Genomic DNA, 13,017 nt, shown 5'->3' on the forward strand with positions numbered 1-13,017 from the left:
GGAATAGTGCCAGAAGACTGGAGGATAGCAAATGTGGTTCCCTTGTTCAAGAAGGGGAGTAGGGATAACCCTAGTAACTATAGGCCAATGAGTCTCACTTCTGTTGTGGGCAAAGTCTTCAAGAGAATTGTAAGCGATAGGATTTATGAACATCTGGATAGGAATAATGTGTAAGTGTGAAGTGATTCACTTTGGTAAGAGTAACAAGAAGATGGGGTACTGGGCTGATGGTCAGATACGTGGTAGTGTGGATGAGCAGAGGGATCTTGGTGTCCATGTACACAGATCTCTGAAAGTTGCCACCCAGGTAAATAGTGCTGTGAAGAAGACATATGGCGTACTGGCTTTTATTGGTAGAGGAATTGAGTTCCGGAGTCCTGAGGTCATGTTGCAGTTGTATAAGACTCTGGAGCGGCCGCATCTGGAGTATTGTGTGCAGTTTTGGCCGCTATACTATAGGAAGGATGTGGAGGCACTGGAACGGATGCAGAGGAGGTTTACCAGGATGTTGCCTGATATGGTAGGAAGATAGTATGAGGAAAGGCTGAGGCACTTGGGGCTGTTTTCATTGGTGAAAAGAAGGTTTAGGGGTGACTTGATAGAGGTGTACAAGATGATCAGGGGATTAGATAGGGTTGACAATAAGAACCTTTTTTCACGTATGGAGTCAGCCATTACGAGGGGGCATAGCTTTAAATTAAGGGGTGGTAGGTATAGGACAGATGTTAGGAGTAAATTCTTTACTCAGCGAGTCGTGAGTTCATGGAATGCCCTACCAGTAGCAGTGGTGGACTCTCCCTCTTTATGGGCATTTAAACGGGCATTGGATAGGCATATGGAGGATAGTGGGCTAGTGTAGGTTTGGTGGGCTTTGATCGGCGCAACATCGAGGGCCAAAGGGCCTGTTCTGCGCTGTATTTTTCTATGTTCTAACTATACATTGTACAAAATCCATGCAAGATGCTCATTACATTTTTCTGCTGCTCCAAGAGATAGAAGACTAGGCTAAAACTAACAGACTTATTTGCAATTAAAGTGTCGGACAGAATAAGACTTAAAAAAGACATGGTACAAATCTTTAGAAATCACTAAAAATCAAAGTCAGTTTGTGAGTGATTCCAACATCCTCTCTAGAATATTTCTTCCATTTAATACCTGCAAAACATCCTGTTGCATTTCTAAAGTATATCTCACAAAAAAAACCTAAAATTGAACAGCATATATTTTGCCAAGATGCTTTAATCTCGTGAATGTCAAAATTGAGGTATTAACTGTCTCTTTCAAGAATAACTCCTGATGAGTCAGCCAGAGAGATAACGGACATGGAAGTATTCACCTAGTGACACTGCTAACAGCACTACAAAGATTTGCCCTTCATTTCTATTGCTACTGGCACAGCCTACATGGTGTTCACTTTAGATAAATTGGTCATACCTTGATTACACTTTCTTAAAACTCTGCAGTTAGTGTGGTATATTTATGTCAACCATTCAGGCATTTTCATAACGCTTCCATAGAATTAAGGTCTTGCTAAGCCACTTCAGTGGGAAGTTGAGAGTCAACCAGATGTCTGTGCATTTAGAATCAAGCATGGTTTATCTGGTGGTGGTGGTTTGGGGGGGCAGACTACCTTCGCTGAAGGACACCAGAAAGGTCACTGTTGGAGGCTTATAATGACACTGCAAATTTGCAGATGAGGTGGGTCAACCAACTTAAAGTGACCAAATGTGACAGATCATTTTAATGCAGCAACCAATTTGGATTTATACAAAATATTGTCCCTGCTTTTGTCTAACGAAAAGCAACAGAAGTCAGACAGCCTCATTTACTGTATCTGCCGCACTAATCAAGTTCTTGAACCTTTTCATTGAAGCAGTTTGTCAGATTTTGAACATAGGTTCGCATTTCTTGATAAAATTTATAACGGTGACCAGAGTCCGAAGAGGCTTCCAAGTGTTCAACTGCATGTTGTGAAGACTCAGCCATCACTTGGATCTTTTCATGTTCTCGCTGATGTGAGCGGTAAACTTCTTGCAGAGATTCAAGTCTGAAGAAAAGATGCTGAATTGTTAATAAGCGACACTGATGAGCTAAAGACAGAATAAAAATGACAAACACGCACTAATCAGCAACTGATAGAAAAGAGTAATTTTAGGTATGAATTTCACATCATAGCTGATTCTGTTCTAAATTCATATTTTATCATTACATGTCAATAGCAACTGCTTAAATAAAGTCAAACAATTCAAACATTAAAGTACAAGTTACTAAATGTTTTTAAAAAAAGGAGGTATTTGCTTTTCACACTGCAAGATATCCTATTCATGTCGACATACATGTAGGGTTAAGATTTGGTTTAATCTCATAAAATTAAGGTTACAATCTCTTTGGGGGACTGTATGGACTGCAGATAAATACCGAAGAGGTTCCCAGGATTTTGTAGATTAAAATGCAGATATGTCGAAGCAGAGTGATGTGCTCCACCTGTCAGATGTGGGAGATGAGGGAAAATTTCAATATCCCTGATGATTATGTTTCCAGGAAATGTGTTTGCAAATTCTATTGGACCGCAAGGATCGTTTGGAACGGCAGTTAGAGGCAATGAGGAATTTACAGGAATCAGGGGGAGTGATGGATGACAGTTTCAGGAAGGTAGAAAAAGCAGATACAGTCAGCTAGATGGGTTATCTCTAGGAAAGGTAGGAGAAGTAGGCAGGTAGTGCAAGAGTCTTCTGTGGCCATCCCAATCTCAAACAAGTATGCTGTTTTGGAAAATAAGATTACTTACAGTGTGGAAGCTGGCCCTTCGGCCCAACAAGTCCACACTGACCCGTCAAAGCGCAACCCACCCAGACCCAGTCTCCTACATTTAACGCTGCCCCTAACACTACAGGCAATTTTACATGGCCAATTCACCTAACCTGCTCATTTTTGGACTGTGGGAGGAAACCGGAGCATCAGAGGAAACCCACGCAGACACGGGAAAATGTGCAAACTCCACACAGTCAGTTGCCTGAGGCGGGAATTGAACCCGGGTGTCTGGAGCTGTGAGGCAGTAGTGCTAACCACTGTGCCACCATGCTGCCCACCTATGCAGGAGATTTTCAGGGGAATGTAACACTGACAGACATGTTGCTGGTACCACGACTGGCTCTACTGTAAAGAAGGTATTTCAGATTAAGTGATCGATTGCGACAGCGGATTCTCTAATCAGAAGCACAACAGACGTTTCTGAGGCAGACAGTAAGACATCAGAAACCAAAAGAGAAAATGCTGGAAAATCTCAGCAGGTCTGGCAGCATCCGTAAGGAGAGAAAAGAGCTGACGTTTCGAGTCTAACTGACCCTTTGTCAAAGCTGCTTTTATTTAGTAAGACATCAGAATTGTGTGTTGCTTCCCTGGTGCCAGGGTCAAGGATGTCTTGGAAAGGATGCAAAATATGCTGAAAGGGGAGAGTGACCAGCACGATGCCATTGTACATGTCGGCACCAATGACATAGGAAGAGAAAGGGATGAGGTGCTAAAGGAAGAATTAGCAAACTAGGCAGGGAGGTTAAAAAAAGGGTCCTCAAGTGCCGTAATATCTGGATTACTCCCAGTGCGACATGGTAGTAAGGGTAGCAATAGAAGGATAGAGTAGATGAGAACCAAAAAGATAGTGAGAAAAGGGTTAGTCTGAGGTTCATACAGTTAAGTCAAATAGTCAATGGAGACAACAGCAAGGTAGAGAACGAGGTAAAACTGATAAATTAAAATTTATTTCATGCAAGAGGCCGGAGAGGTAAGGCAGATGAACTTAGGCATGATTGGGAACATGGGACTAGGATATCACAACTATTACAGAAATGTGGCTCAGGGATGGATAGGACTGGCAGCTTCGTGTTCCAGGGAATAGTGCTGTGGGAAGTATAGAAAGGGGGGCAAAAGAGGGAGTGGTGTTTTTGGTTAGCACTAGCATAACGGCTGAAATTAGGGAAGGTATTCAGTGATGTTATTTGGGCAGAACTCAGGAATAAGATAGGGATGATAACCTTTTTAGGATTGTATCATAGGCCTTCCAAATACTCAGTAGGAAATTGAGAAGCAAATTTGTAAAAATATCGCAGATATCTCTAACAATGATAGGGTTGTAATGGTAGGGGATTTTCACTTTCCAAGTATAGACTGGGATTGCCATAGTGTTAATAGCTTGGATGGAGAGGAGTTTGTTAAGTGTGAACAAGAAAATTTTCCTACTCAATATGTGGATGAACCTACAAGAGGAGGATCAAAAGTTGACCTTCTCTTGGAAAGTAAGGCAGGACAAGTGATTGAGGTGTCAGTAGGAGAGAATTTTGGTGCCAGTGAGCGTAATTCTATAAGCTTAAAGTAGTTAATAAAACAGGATAGACCTGTTAAAAGTTCTAAATTGGAGTAAGGCCAACTTTGACAGTATTAAGCAAGAACTTTCAAAAGTTGATTAGCAAAGGCTATCCACAGAGGAAAAGTGGGAGGCCTTCAAAAACGAGATAACCAGAGTCCAGATGCAGTACGCTCCCATCAGTGTGAATGGTATAAGACTGGTAACTGCAGGGAAAGCTGAATGATTGGAGAAATTGAGGCACTGCCAAGAAAAAGGAGGCGGCATTTGGCAGGTATAGACAGCTGGGATCGAGTGAATCCCTCCAGGAGCATAAGGGCAGTTGGAGTATACTCAAGAAGGAAATCAGGAGGGCAAAAAGGGGACGTGATATATCTTTGGCAAATAGGGTTAAGGAGAATCCAAAGAGATTCTGCAAATGCATTAAGGCAAAGGAGTACCATTAAATAATAATTATTTAAAAAGGCAAGATGGAAATGCCTGGGAAGAACAGGTTGGTTAGTCTGACGTCAGTGGTGGGAAAGTTGTTGGAAGGGATTTGGAGGGTCAAGATCTAAGTTTATTTAGAAAGGTAAGGACTGATTAGGGATAGTCAACATGGTTTTGTGCGTGGGAAATCATGTCTCACTAATTTGGCTGAGTTTTTTGAAGAAGTGACAAAAAAGACTGATGAAGACAGCGCAGTGGATGTTGTCTATGTGGACTTCAGCAAGACATTTGACAAGGTTTGACTGGTTAGCAAGATTAAATCAAAAGGAATACAGGGAGAGGACGCCATTTGGATGCAAAATTGGCTTGAAGGTAGGAGACAGGATTTTTTTTATTATTGATTGGAGGTCTGTGACCAGGAGTGCGCTGCAAGGATTGATGCTGGGTTCACTGCTTTTTGTCATTTATATAAAAGATTTGGATGTGAATATAGGAGGAATGATTAGTAAGTTTGCAGCTGACACCAAAATTGGTGGTGTAGTGGACAATGAAAGAGATTATCTCACACTACAAAAGAACCTTGATAAGATGGGCAGATGGCTAAGGAGTGATTGATGGATTTTAATCTAGGTAAATGTGAGGTGTTACTTTTTGGTAAGGCAAATCAGGGCATAACTTATACACTTAATGGTAGGGCCCTGGGGAGAATTCCCAAACAAAAAGTCCTTGGAGTGCAGGTTCATCAGTCCCTTGAAGGTAGAGTCACAGGTAGACAGGGTAGTGAAGAAGGTCTTTATTAGTCAGTGCATTGAGCGTGGGGGTTGAAATGTCATATTGCTGCTGCACAGGACATTGGTTAGGTTACTTTTGGAATACGGTGTTCAATTCTGGTCTCCCTGCTACAAGAAAGATGTTGTGAAACTTGAAAGAGTTCACAAAAGATTTGCAAGGATGTTTCTGAGAGTAGAGGGTATGAGCTACAGGGAGAGACTGAATAGGCTGGGGCCATTTTCCCTGGAGCGTCAGAGGCTGAGGGGTGACCTTATAGATGTTTATAAAATCATGAGAAGCATGGATAGGGTAAATAAGCAAGATCTTTTCCCTGGGGTGGGTGAGTCCAGAACTAGGTTTAAAGTGCATGTTTTCATGCAGAGAGTGGTGCATGTATGGAATGAACTGCCAGGCTGGTACAATTGCAATATTTAAAAGGCATCTGGATGGATACATGAATAGGAAGGGTTTAGAGGGATATGAGCCAAACAAGACTATATTAATACATGGTCTGTTTCTGTATTTTACAACCCTATTACTCTATGATTCTTTTCAATTTAATACATCAGGGTATAATGCAACTGTGTCATTTAGCTTCTTCTACATGTAAATATGGTATGCTGTCTGCTGTGCCATGTTTTGATAACACAATGGGTCTGACAGCAAGACAAGCAGAAGGGCTAGACTTCCAAACACATTAGTTTGTGGCATTTTGGAGGCGATTCTTACTTTTTAAAAGAGTCTTTTTACATTATTGTAATATCAGAACAAATCGTCAAGGGATAGTGCGCAAAAAACTTCCTGAGAAAGTGGTAGATGCAGGTACAGATACAATGTTTAAAAGACATTTGGATAAGTTAATTAATAGGAAAGTTTTAGAGGGATATGGCCCAAGCAGAGGTAAGTAGGACTAGTTTAGTTTGGGAACATGGTCAGCATGGACTGGTTGGCCAGAAGGGTCTGTTTCCATGCTGTACGACTCAATGACTCTAAATCAAGAAGCTGGAGAATCTGTGAATTTTAAACACTTGTACTGCTTCAATCCTCAATCTTTGGGCGGCACGGTGGCTCAGTGGTTAGCACTGCTGCCTCAGAGCACCAGGGTCCCAGGTTTGATTCCAGCCTTGGGCAACTGGCTGTGTGGAGTTTGCACATTCTCCCAGTGTCTGCGTGGGTTTCCTCTGGGTGCCCTGCTTTCCTCCCACTGTCCAAAGATGTGCATGTCAGGTGAATTGGCCATGCTAAAATGCCCATAGTGTTAGGTGCATTAGTCAGAGGGAAATGGGTCTGGGTGGGTTACTCTTCGGTGGGTTGGTGTGGAATGGTTGGGCCGAAGGGCCTGTTTCCACACTGGAGGGAATCTAATCTAAAATCCTTTCTCAAACAAGAACACAGCTAAATTATCCTCATAGCTCTACAGAACAAAGGACAAAGAATAAAGGCCCTTCAGCCCTCCAAGCTTGCACTGATTCAGATCCTCTATCTCAGCCTGTCACCTATTTTCTAAGGATCTGTATCCCTCTGCTCCCTGCCCATTCATGGATCTGTCTAGATACATCTTCAATGAAGCTATCATGCCCGCCTCTACCACCTCCACTGGCAACACATTTCAGGCACCCACCACCCTCTGCGTAAAGAACTTTCCATGCATGTCTCCTTAAACTTATCCCCACATTTTCAACTTGTGACCTCTTGTAATTGAGTCCTCCACTCTGGGAAAAAGCTTTTTGCTATCCATCTTGTCTATATCTCTCAAGATTTTGTAGGCCTCAATCAAGTCCACGCTCAACCTCCATCTTTCTAATCAAAATAATCCTAATCTACTCAACCTCTTTTCATAGCTAGCACCCTCCATACCAAATGTTACGACATGGGGTAAACTCTCCTGCTTAATTTAAAAACAGTAACATAGAAAAGATTTATCCCGAGCAGTAATCTGTAAAACTTTGAGTGGCCAAGAACTATATAAAGTAAAAATTAACAACTTTATTTCTTAAAGTATAACAGAGATTAATTAACTAATCACTATTTACAATTTCTTTCTCTAACTTATCTTTTATCTTCCCTTCTATAATACTAGTCCGATAAAACTCCCAATTAAAATTTACAAAACAACACTTCTTATCTCAAAGTTAGGCAGCTGTAGGTTCTTGTCTTTGGATATTCCTCTGTCTTCTTTTCAGCTTGTTAGGAATTTCTGCATCACAGATTACTGATCAAAATGTTACTTTTAAGAGAGTTTTTTTTTTCAAGCAATCTATTACACGCCTGGACTTGGTCGTTCTCCTCTCAACTGCTCAAGTTTTCCTCCAGTGTTATACCCCAGAGCTTTGGATTGTGTCACTGGTTTTTGAGATTGTCAATATACTCAATTCAAACTTGATTGGAAATTGGTATTTTCTCAGGGTATAATTGATTAGCCAAATTCAAATTTGTTTTTGTCTATAGGCAACAAACTAATCGAGTTGTTCTACCCAGTGTTACATTGGTGCCTTATTGAGAACACTTGGTGCTATATCCAATAGTTCTGCTGCTTTTAACTCTCGTAAATGTATACCCACATCTTCATAACACCAGGCATTTTCTTGGCGAACCTCCTCTGCACCCTCTCAAAAGCATCCACATCCTTTGGTAATATGGCAACCAGAAATGTACACAGTATTCCAAACGTGGCTGAACCAAAGTCTTATACAACTGTAAATATGACTCTTGTACTCAATACCCCATACGATGAAGGTAAGCATGCCATATGTCTTCTTGACGCCTCTATTGACCTGCATTGCCACCTTCAGGGTACAATGGATCTGAACATCCAGATCACACTGTATATCAATTTTCTCCACCAGGACATTTCCATTTACTGTATAGTTTGCTCTCAAATTGAATCTGCCAAAATGCATCACCTCACATTTGCACAGATTGAACTCCATCTGCCAATACTCCGTCCAACTCTCCAATCTATCTATATTCTGCTGCATTCTCTGACAGTCTCCTGCACTACCTGCTACTCCATCAATCTTAGTGTCATCTGCAAACTTGCTAATCAGACCACCTATACCTTCCTCCAGGTCATTTATGTATATCACAAACAACAGTGGTACCAGCCCAGATACCTGTGGAACACTACTGGTCACAGTTCTCCATTTTGAGGAACTCCCTTCCAGTACTATTCTGTCTCCTGCTGCCCAGCCAGTTCTTTATCCATCGAGCTAGTACACCCTGGACACCAGGCGACTTCACTTTCTCTATCAGCCCACCATGGAAACCTGATCAAATGCCTTTCTGAAGTCCATGTATATGACATCTATAGCCCTTTCCTCATCAATCAACTTTGTCACTTCCTCAAAGAATTCTATCAAGGCCCCAGCTTTTTCCTCTCTTGATTCCCTCAGTAACCTGGGATAGATCCCATCCAGACCTCGGGACTTGTCCACCTTAATGCCTTTTAGAATACCCAACACTTCCTCCCTCCTTATGCTGAATTGACCGAGAATAATCAAACATCTATCCCTAATCTCAACGTCTGTCATGTACCTCTCCTCAGTGAATATTGATGTAAAGCACTCGTTAAGAACCTCACCCATTTCTCCGATTCCATGCATAACTTTCCTCCTTTGTCCTTGAGTGGACCAACCCTTTCTCTAGTTACCCTTGCTCCTTAAATATGAATAAAAGGCTTTGGGATTTTCCTTAACCGTGTTTGCTAAAAATATTTCATGACCCCCTTTAGCCCTGTTAATTCCTCATTTCAGATTGGTCCTACTTTCCAGATATTCTTCCAAAGCTTAGCCTGTCGTCAGTCGCCTAGACCTTATGTATGCTTCCTTTTTCCTCTGAGATAGTCTCACAATTTCATCTGTCATCCATGGTTCCCTAATCTTGCCATTTCTATCCCTCATTTTCACAGGAACATGTCTATCCTGCACTCTAATCAACCTCTCTTTTAAAGTCTCCCACATATCAAATGTGAATATACCTTCAAATAGCTGTTCCAAATCTATATTCCACAGCTTCTGCCAAATTTTGATATAGTCGGCCTTCCCCCAATTTAGCACTCTTTCTTTTGGACTACTCTAGTCTTTGTCCATTAGTGTTATAAAATTTAAAGAATTGTGATCACTAGTCAAAAAGTAATCCCTACCGAAACTTCCACCATCTGGTTGGGCTCATTCCCCAACACCAGGTGCAGTATGGCCCGTTGCCGAGTTGGACTATTGACATACTGCTCTACTAAACTCTCCTGGATGTGCTTTATAAATTTTGCTCCATCTAGATCTCGAACACTAAGTGAATCCCAGTTGATGCTGGGAAAATTAAACTCTCCTATTACCATGACCCTGTTGCTCCTATGTCTTTCCATAATCTGTTTACATATTTGTACCTCTATCTCAAGTCGCTGTTAGAAGGCCTTTAGAACAGCCACAACATTGTTAACGCACCCTTCCTATTTCTGAGCTCTGCCCATATTACTCACTGCTCAAGTCAGAGATATACAGCACGGAAACAGACCCTTCGGTCCAACCCGTCCATGCCGACCAGATATCCCAAACCAATCTAGTCCCACCTGCCAGCACCCGGCCCATATCCCTCCAAACCCTTCCTATTCATATACCCATCCAATTGCCTCTTAAATGTTACAATTGTACCAGCCTCCACTACATTTTCTGGCAGCTCATTCCATACACACACCACCCTCTGAGTGAAAAAGTTGCCCCTTAGGTCTCTTTTATATCTTTCCCCTCTCACCTTAAACCTATGCCCTCTAGTTCTGGACTCACTGATCCCAGGGAAAAGACTTTGTCTATTTATCCTATCCAGGCCCCTCATAATTTTGTAAACCTCTATCAGGTCACCCCTCAGCCTCCGAAACTCCAGGAGTGTCCCAGCCTGTTCAGCCTCTCCCTATAGCTCAAATCCTCCAACCCTGGCAACATCCTTGTGAATCTTTTCTGAACCCTTTCAAGTTTCACATCTTTCCAATAGGAAGGAGACCAGAATTGCACGCAATATTCCAACAGTGGCCTAACCCATGTCCTGTACAGTCACAACATGACCTTCCAACTCCTGTACTCAATATTCTGACCAATAAAGGAAAGCATACCAAACGCCGCCTTCACTATCCCATCTACCTGAGACTCCACTTTCAAGGAGCTATGAATCTGCACTCCAAGGTCTCTGTTCAGCAACACTCCCGAGGACCTTACCATTAAGTGTATAAGTCCTGCTAACATTTGCTTTCCCAAAATGCAGCACCTCGCATTTATCTGAATTAAACTCCATCTGCCACTTCTCAGCCCACTGGTCCAGATCCTGTTGTAATCTGAGGTAACCCTCTTTGCTGTCCACTACATCTCCAATTTTGGTGACATCTGCAAACTTATTAACTGTACCTCTTATGCTCGCATCCAAATCATTTATGTAAATGACAAAAAGTAGAGGGCCCAGCACCGATCCTTGCGGCACTCCACTGGTCACAGGCCTCCAGTCTGAAAAACAACACTACACCACCACCCTCTGTCTTCTACCTTTGAGCCAGTTCTATTACCAAATGGCTAGTTCTCCCTGTATTCGATAAGATCTAACTTTGCTAACCAGTCTCCCATGGAGAACCTTGTCGAATGCCTTACTGAAGTCCACATAGATCACATCTACTGCTCTGCCCTCATCAATCTTCTCTGTTACTTCTTCAAAAAACTCAATCAAGTTTGCGAGACATGATTTCCCATGCACAAAGCCATGTCCACTATCCCTAATCAGTCCCTGCCTTTCCAAGTCCTCCATAGTGCCCTCCTTCAGCACAGCTTTGATATCCCCTCTGACCAGTAATGCAACTCCTCCACCTCTTTTACCTCCCGCTCTATCCCACCTGTAGCATTGATATCCTAAGATATTTAGTTGCCAATCATGCCCTTCCCTCAACCAAGTCTCAGTAATTGCAATAACATTAAACTGCCAGGAACCAATTCAAGCCCTAAGTTCATCTGCCTTATTTACTAAACTTCTTGCATGAAAACAAATGCAGCTCAGACCACCATTCCCTTTGCGTTCATCATCTGCACCCTGCCTACTCTTACCCTTAGATACAATGACTTCATTATCTAGTTCTTTAATTACTACCTCCTTAATGTTCACTCTTTTGTTTCCCATCCTCCCGCTACATTAGTTTAAACCGTCCCCAACAGCATTAGCAAAAGCACCCCCAAGGACATTGGTTCCAGTCCAGCACAAGTATAGAGCGTCCAATTTGTAATAGAGCTACCTCCCCCAAAATTGGTCTCAATGTCCCAAAAATCTGAACCCCTCCCTCCTGCACTCTCTCAACCCATCAATTTGAAAGTAACCAATGTATTTATTGTACTGCATTTCAAGTAAAGACTGGACACAAGTATGAATTACTTTTAAAAATATTATCAGCTACTTTAGTCATTTACACTTCCAAGGTCTGCAGGTTTCTTCCCTTCCATACACCCACTGGGCTAAAGGTCTTCTAAAGATACCCCTACCCTCACAAAAGCTCACAACTTCCTCTAGGTTTTCTTCAATCTCCCTTCATGCCCTCTGAGGTCATCTTGTCCATGACATAGGTCCTGCTTTCTCAATGCTTTTCCCATTAAACAGCTAATCATCCAAATCCCCTCCCGGTCCGTGTTAGACAATATTGTTAACAGTTCTCTCTATAACAGGTGTCTGTTTTTCCTTTAAATCTGTCATCATCATCATCTCCTCAAAAAAAAACAAGCCTCGATATACTGTCCTTGCAAACTATCTTATCGCCAACATCCCTTTCGTTTTGAGAATGCTTGCAAGTGTTGTCACCTCCCAAAAACATTTTCATTTCTACTATAACTCAGAGATTGAATCCTTTCAATCAGTTTTCCACCCCAACCATATTATCAAAACGGCTTATCCCTCTTTACCCTTCTTGAATTGCTAAATCTTTGGACATGGACAACTGCTTCTCCCAGTCTTACTACTGTTGTCCAGCGGAGTGGAATTGCTCTCATCTGGAATCCTGAAGAAGGGCTTATGCCTGAAACATCGATTCTCCTGCTTCTTGGATGCTGCCTGACCTGCTGCGCTTTTCCAGCAACACATTTTTCAGCTCTGATCTCCAGCATCTGCAGTCCTCACTTTCTCCTCCTTGCTCTCATCTGGATCCAATCTCATCAATCTAACTGTAACCAGGGAACCACTTGCTTTGGCTTCCCTTGTTCCCACACCATTACTTCAGGTATCTCCCTTTGTTCTTTCCTATTTCTCTCATTCACAAACTGTCCCATGGCAATATCATTTTCATGTTCATGTCCATCTTGTCACTATTTTTCTCAATTCCCTCACTATTGTTGTTACCAGACTGCTTATCCAACATCCAATAGGGGATAAGCCAAAATTTCCTCCAAATAAATTTTGGGAATACCTAAGCCGCTATTTTCAGTCTGTGCTTCAAACTCCATTCC

At 42.1% G+C, this 13,017-nt stretch overlaps 1 protein-coding gene across 2 annotated transcripts in view; it reads right to left on the reverse strand.

The window, feature by feature from the left end:
• The window catches only part of gcfc2 (GC-rich sequence DNA-binding factor 2), a 60,596-nt gene that overhangs the window by 27,394 nt on the left and 20,185 nt on the right, over window positions 1-13,017 (reverse strand). For both annotated transcript variants that reach the window (XM_060851281.1, XM_060851282.1), the window contains exon 7: window positions 1,861-2,047. In XM_060851281.1, the coding sequence (XP_060707264.1) occupies window positions 1,861-2,047 (187 nt within the window). The remainder of the gene's footprint in view (window positions 1-1,860; window positions 2,048-13,017) is intronic.

The sequence above is a fragment of the Hemiscyllium ocellatum genome, chromosome 3, assembly GCF_020745735.1.
Source record: "Hemiscyllium ocellatum isolate sHemOce1 chromosome 3, sHemOce1.pat.X.cur, whole genome shotgun sequence".
NCBI classification, from domain to species: Eukaryota; Metazoa; Chordata; class Chondrichthyes; order Orectolobiformes; family Hemiscylliidae; genus Hemiscyllium; species Hemiscyllium ocellatum.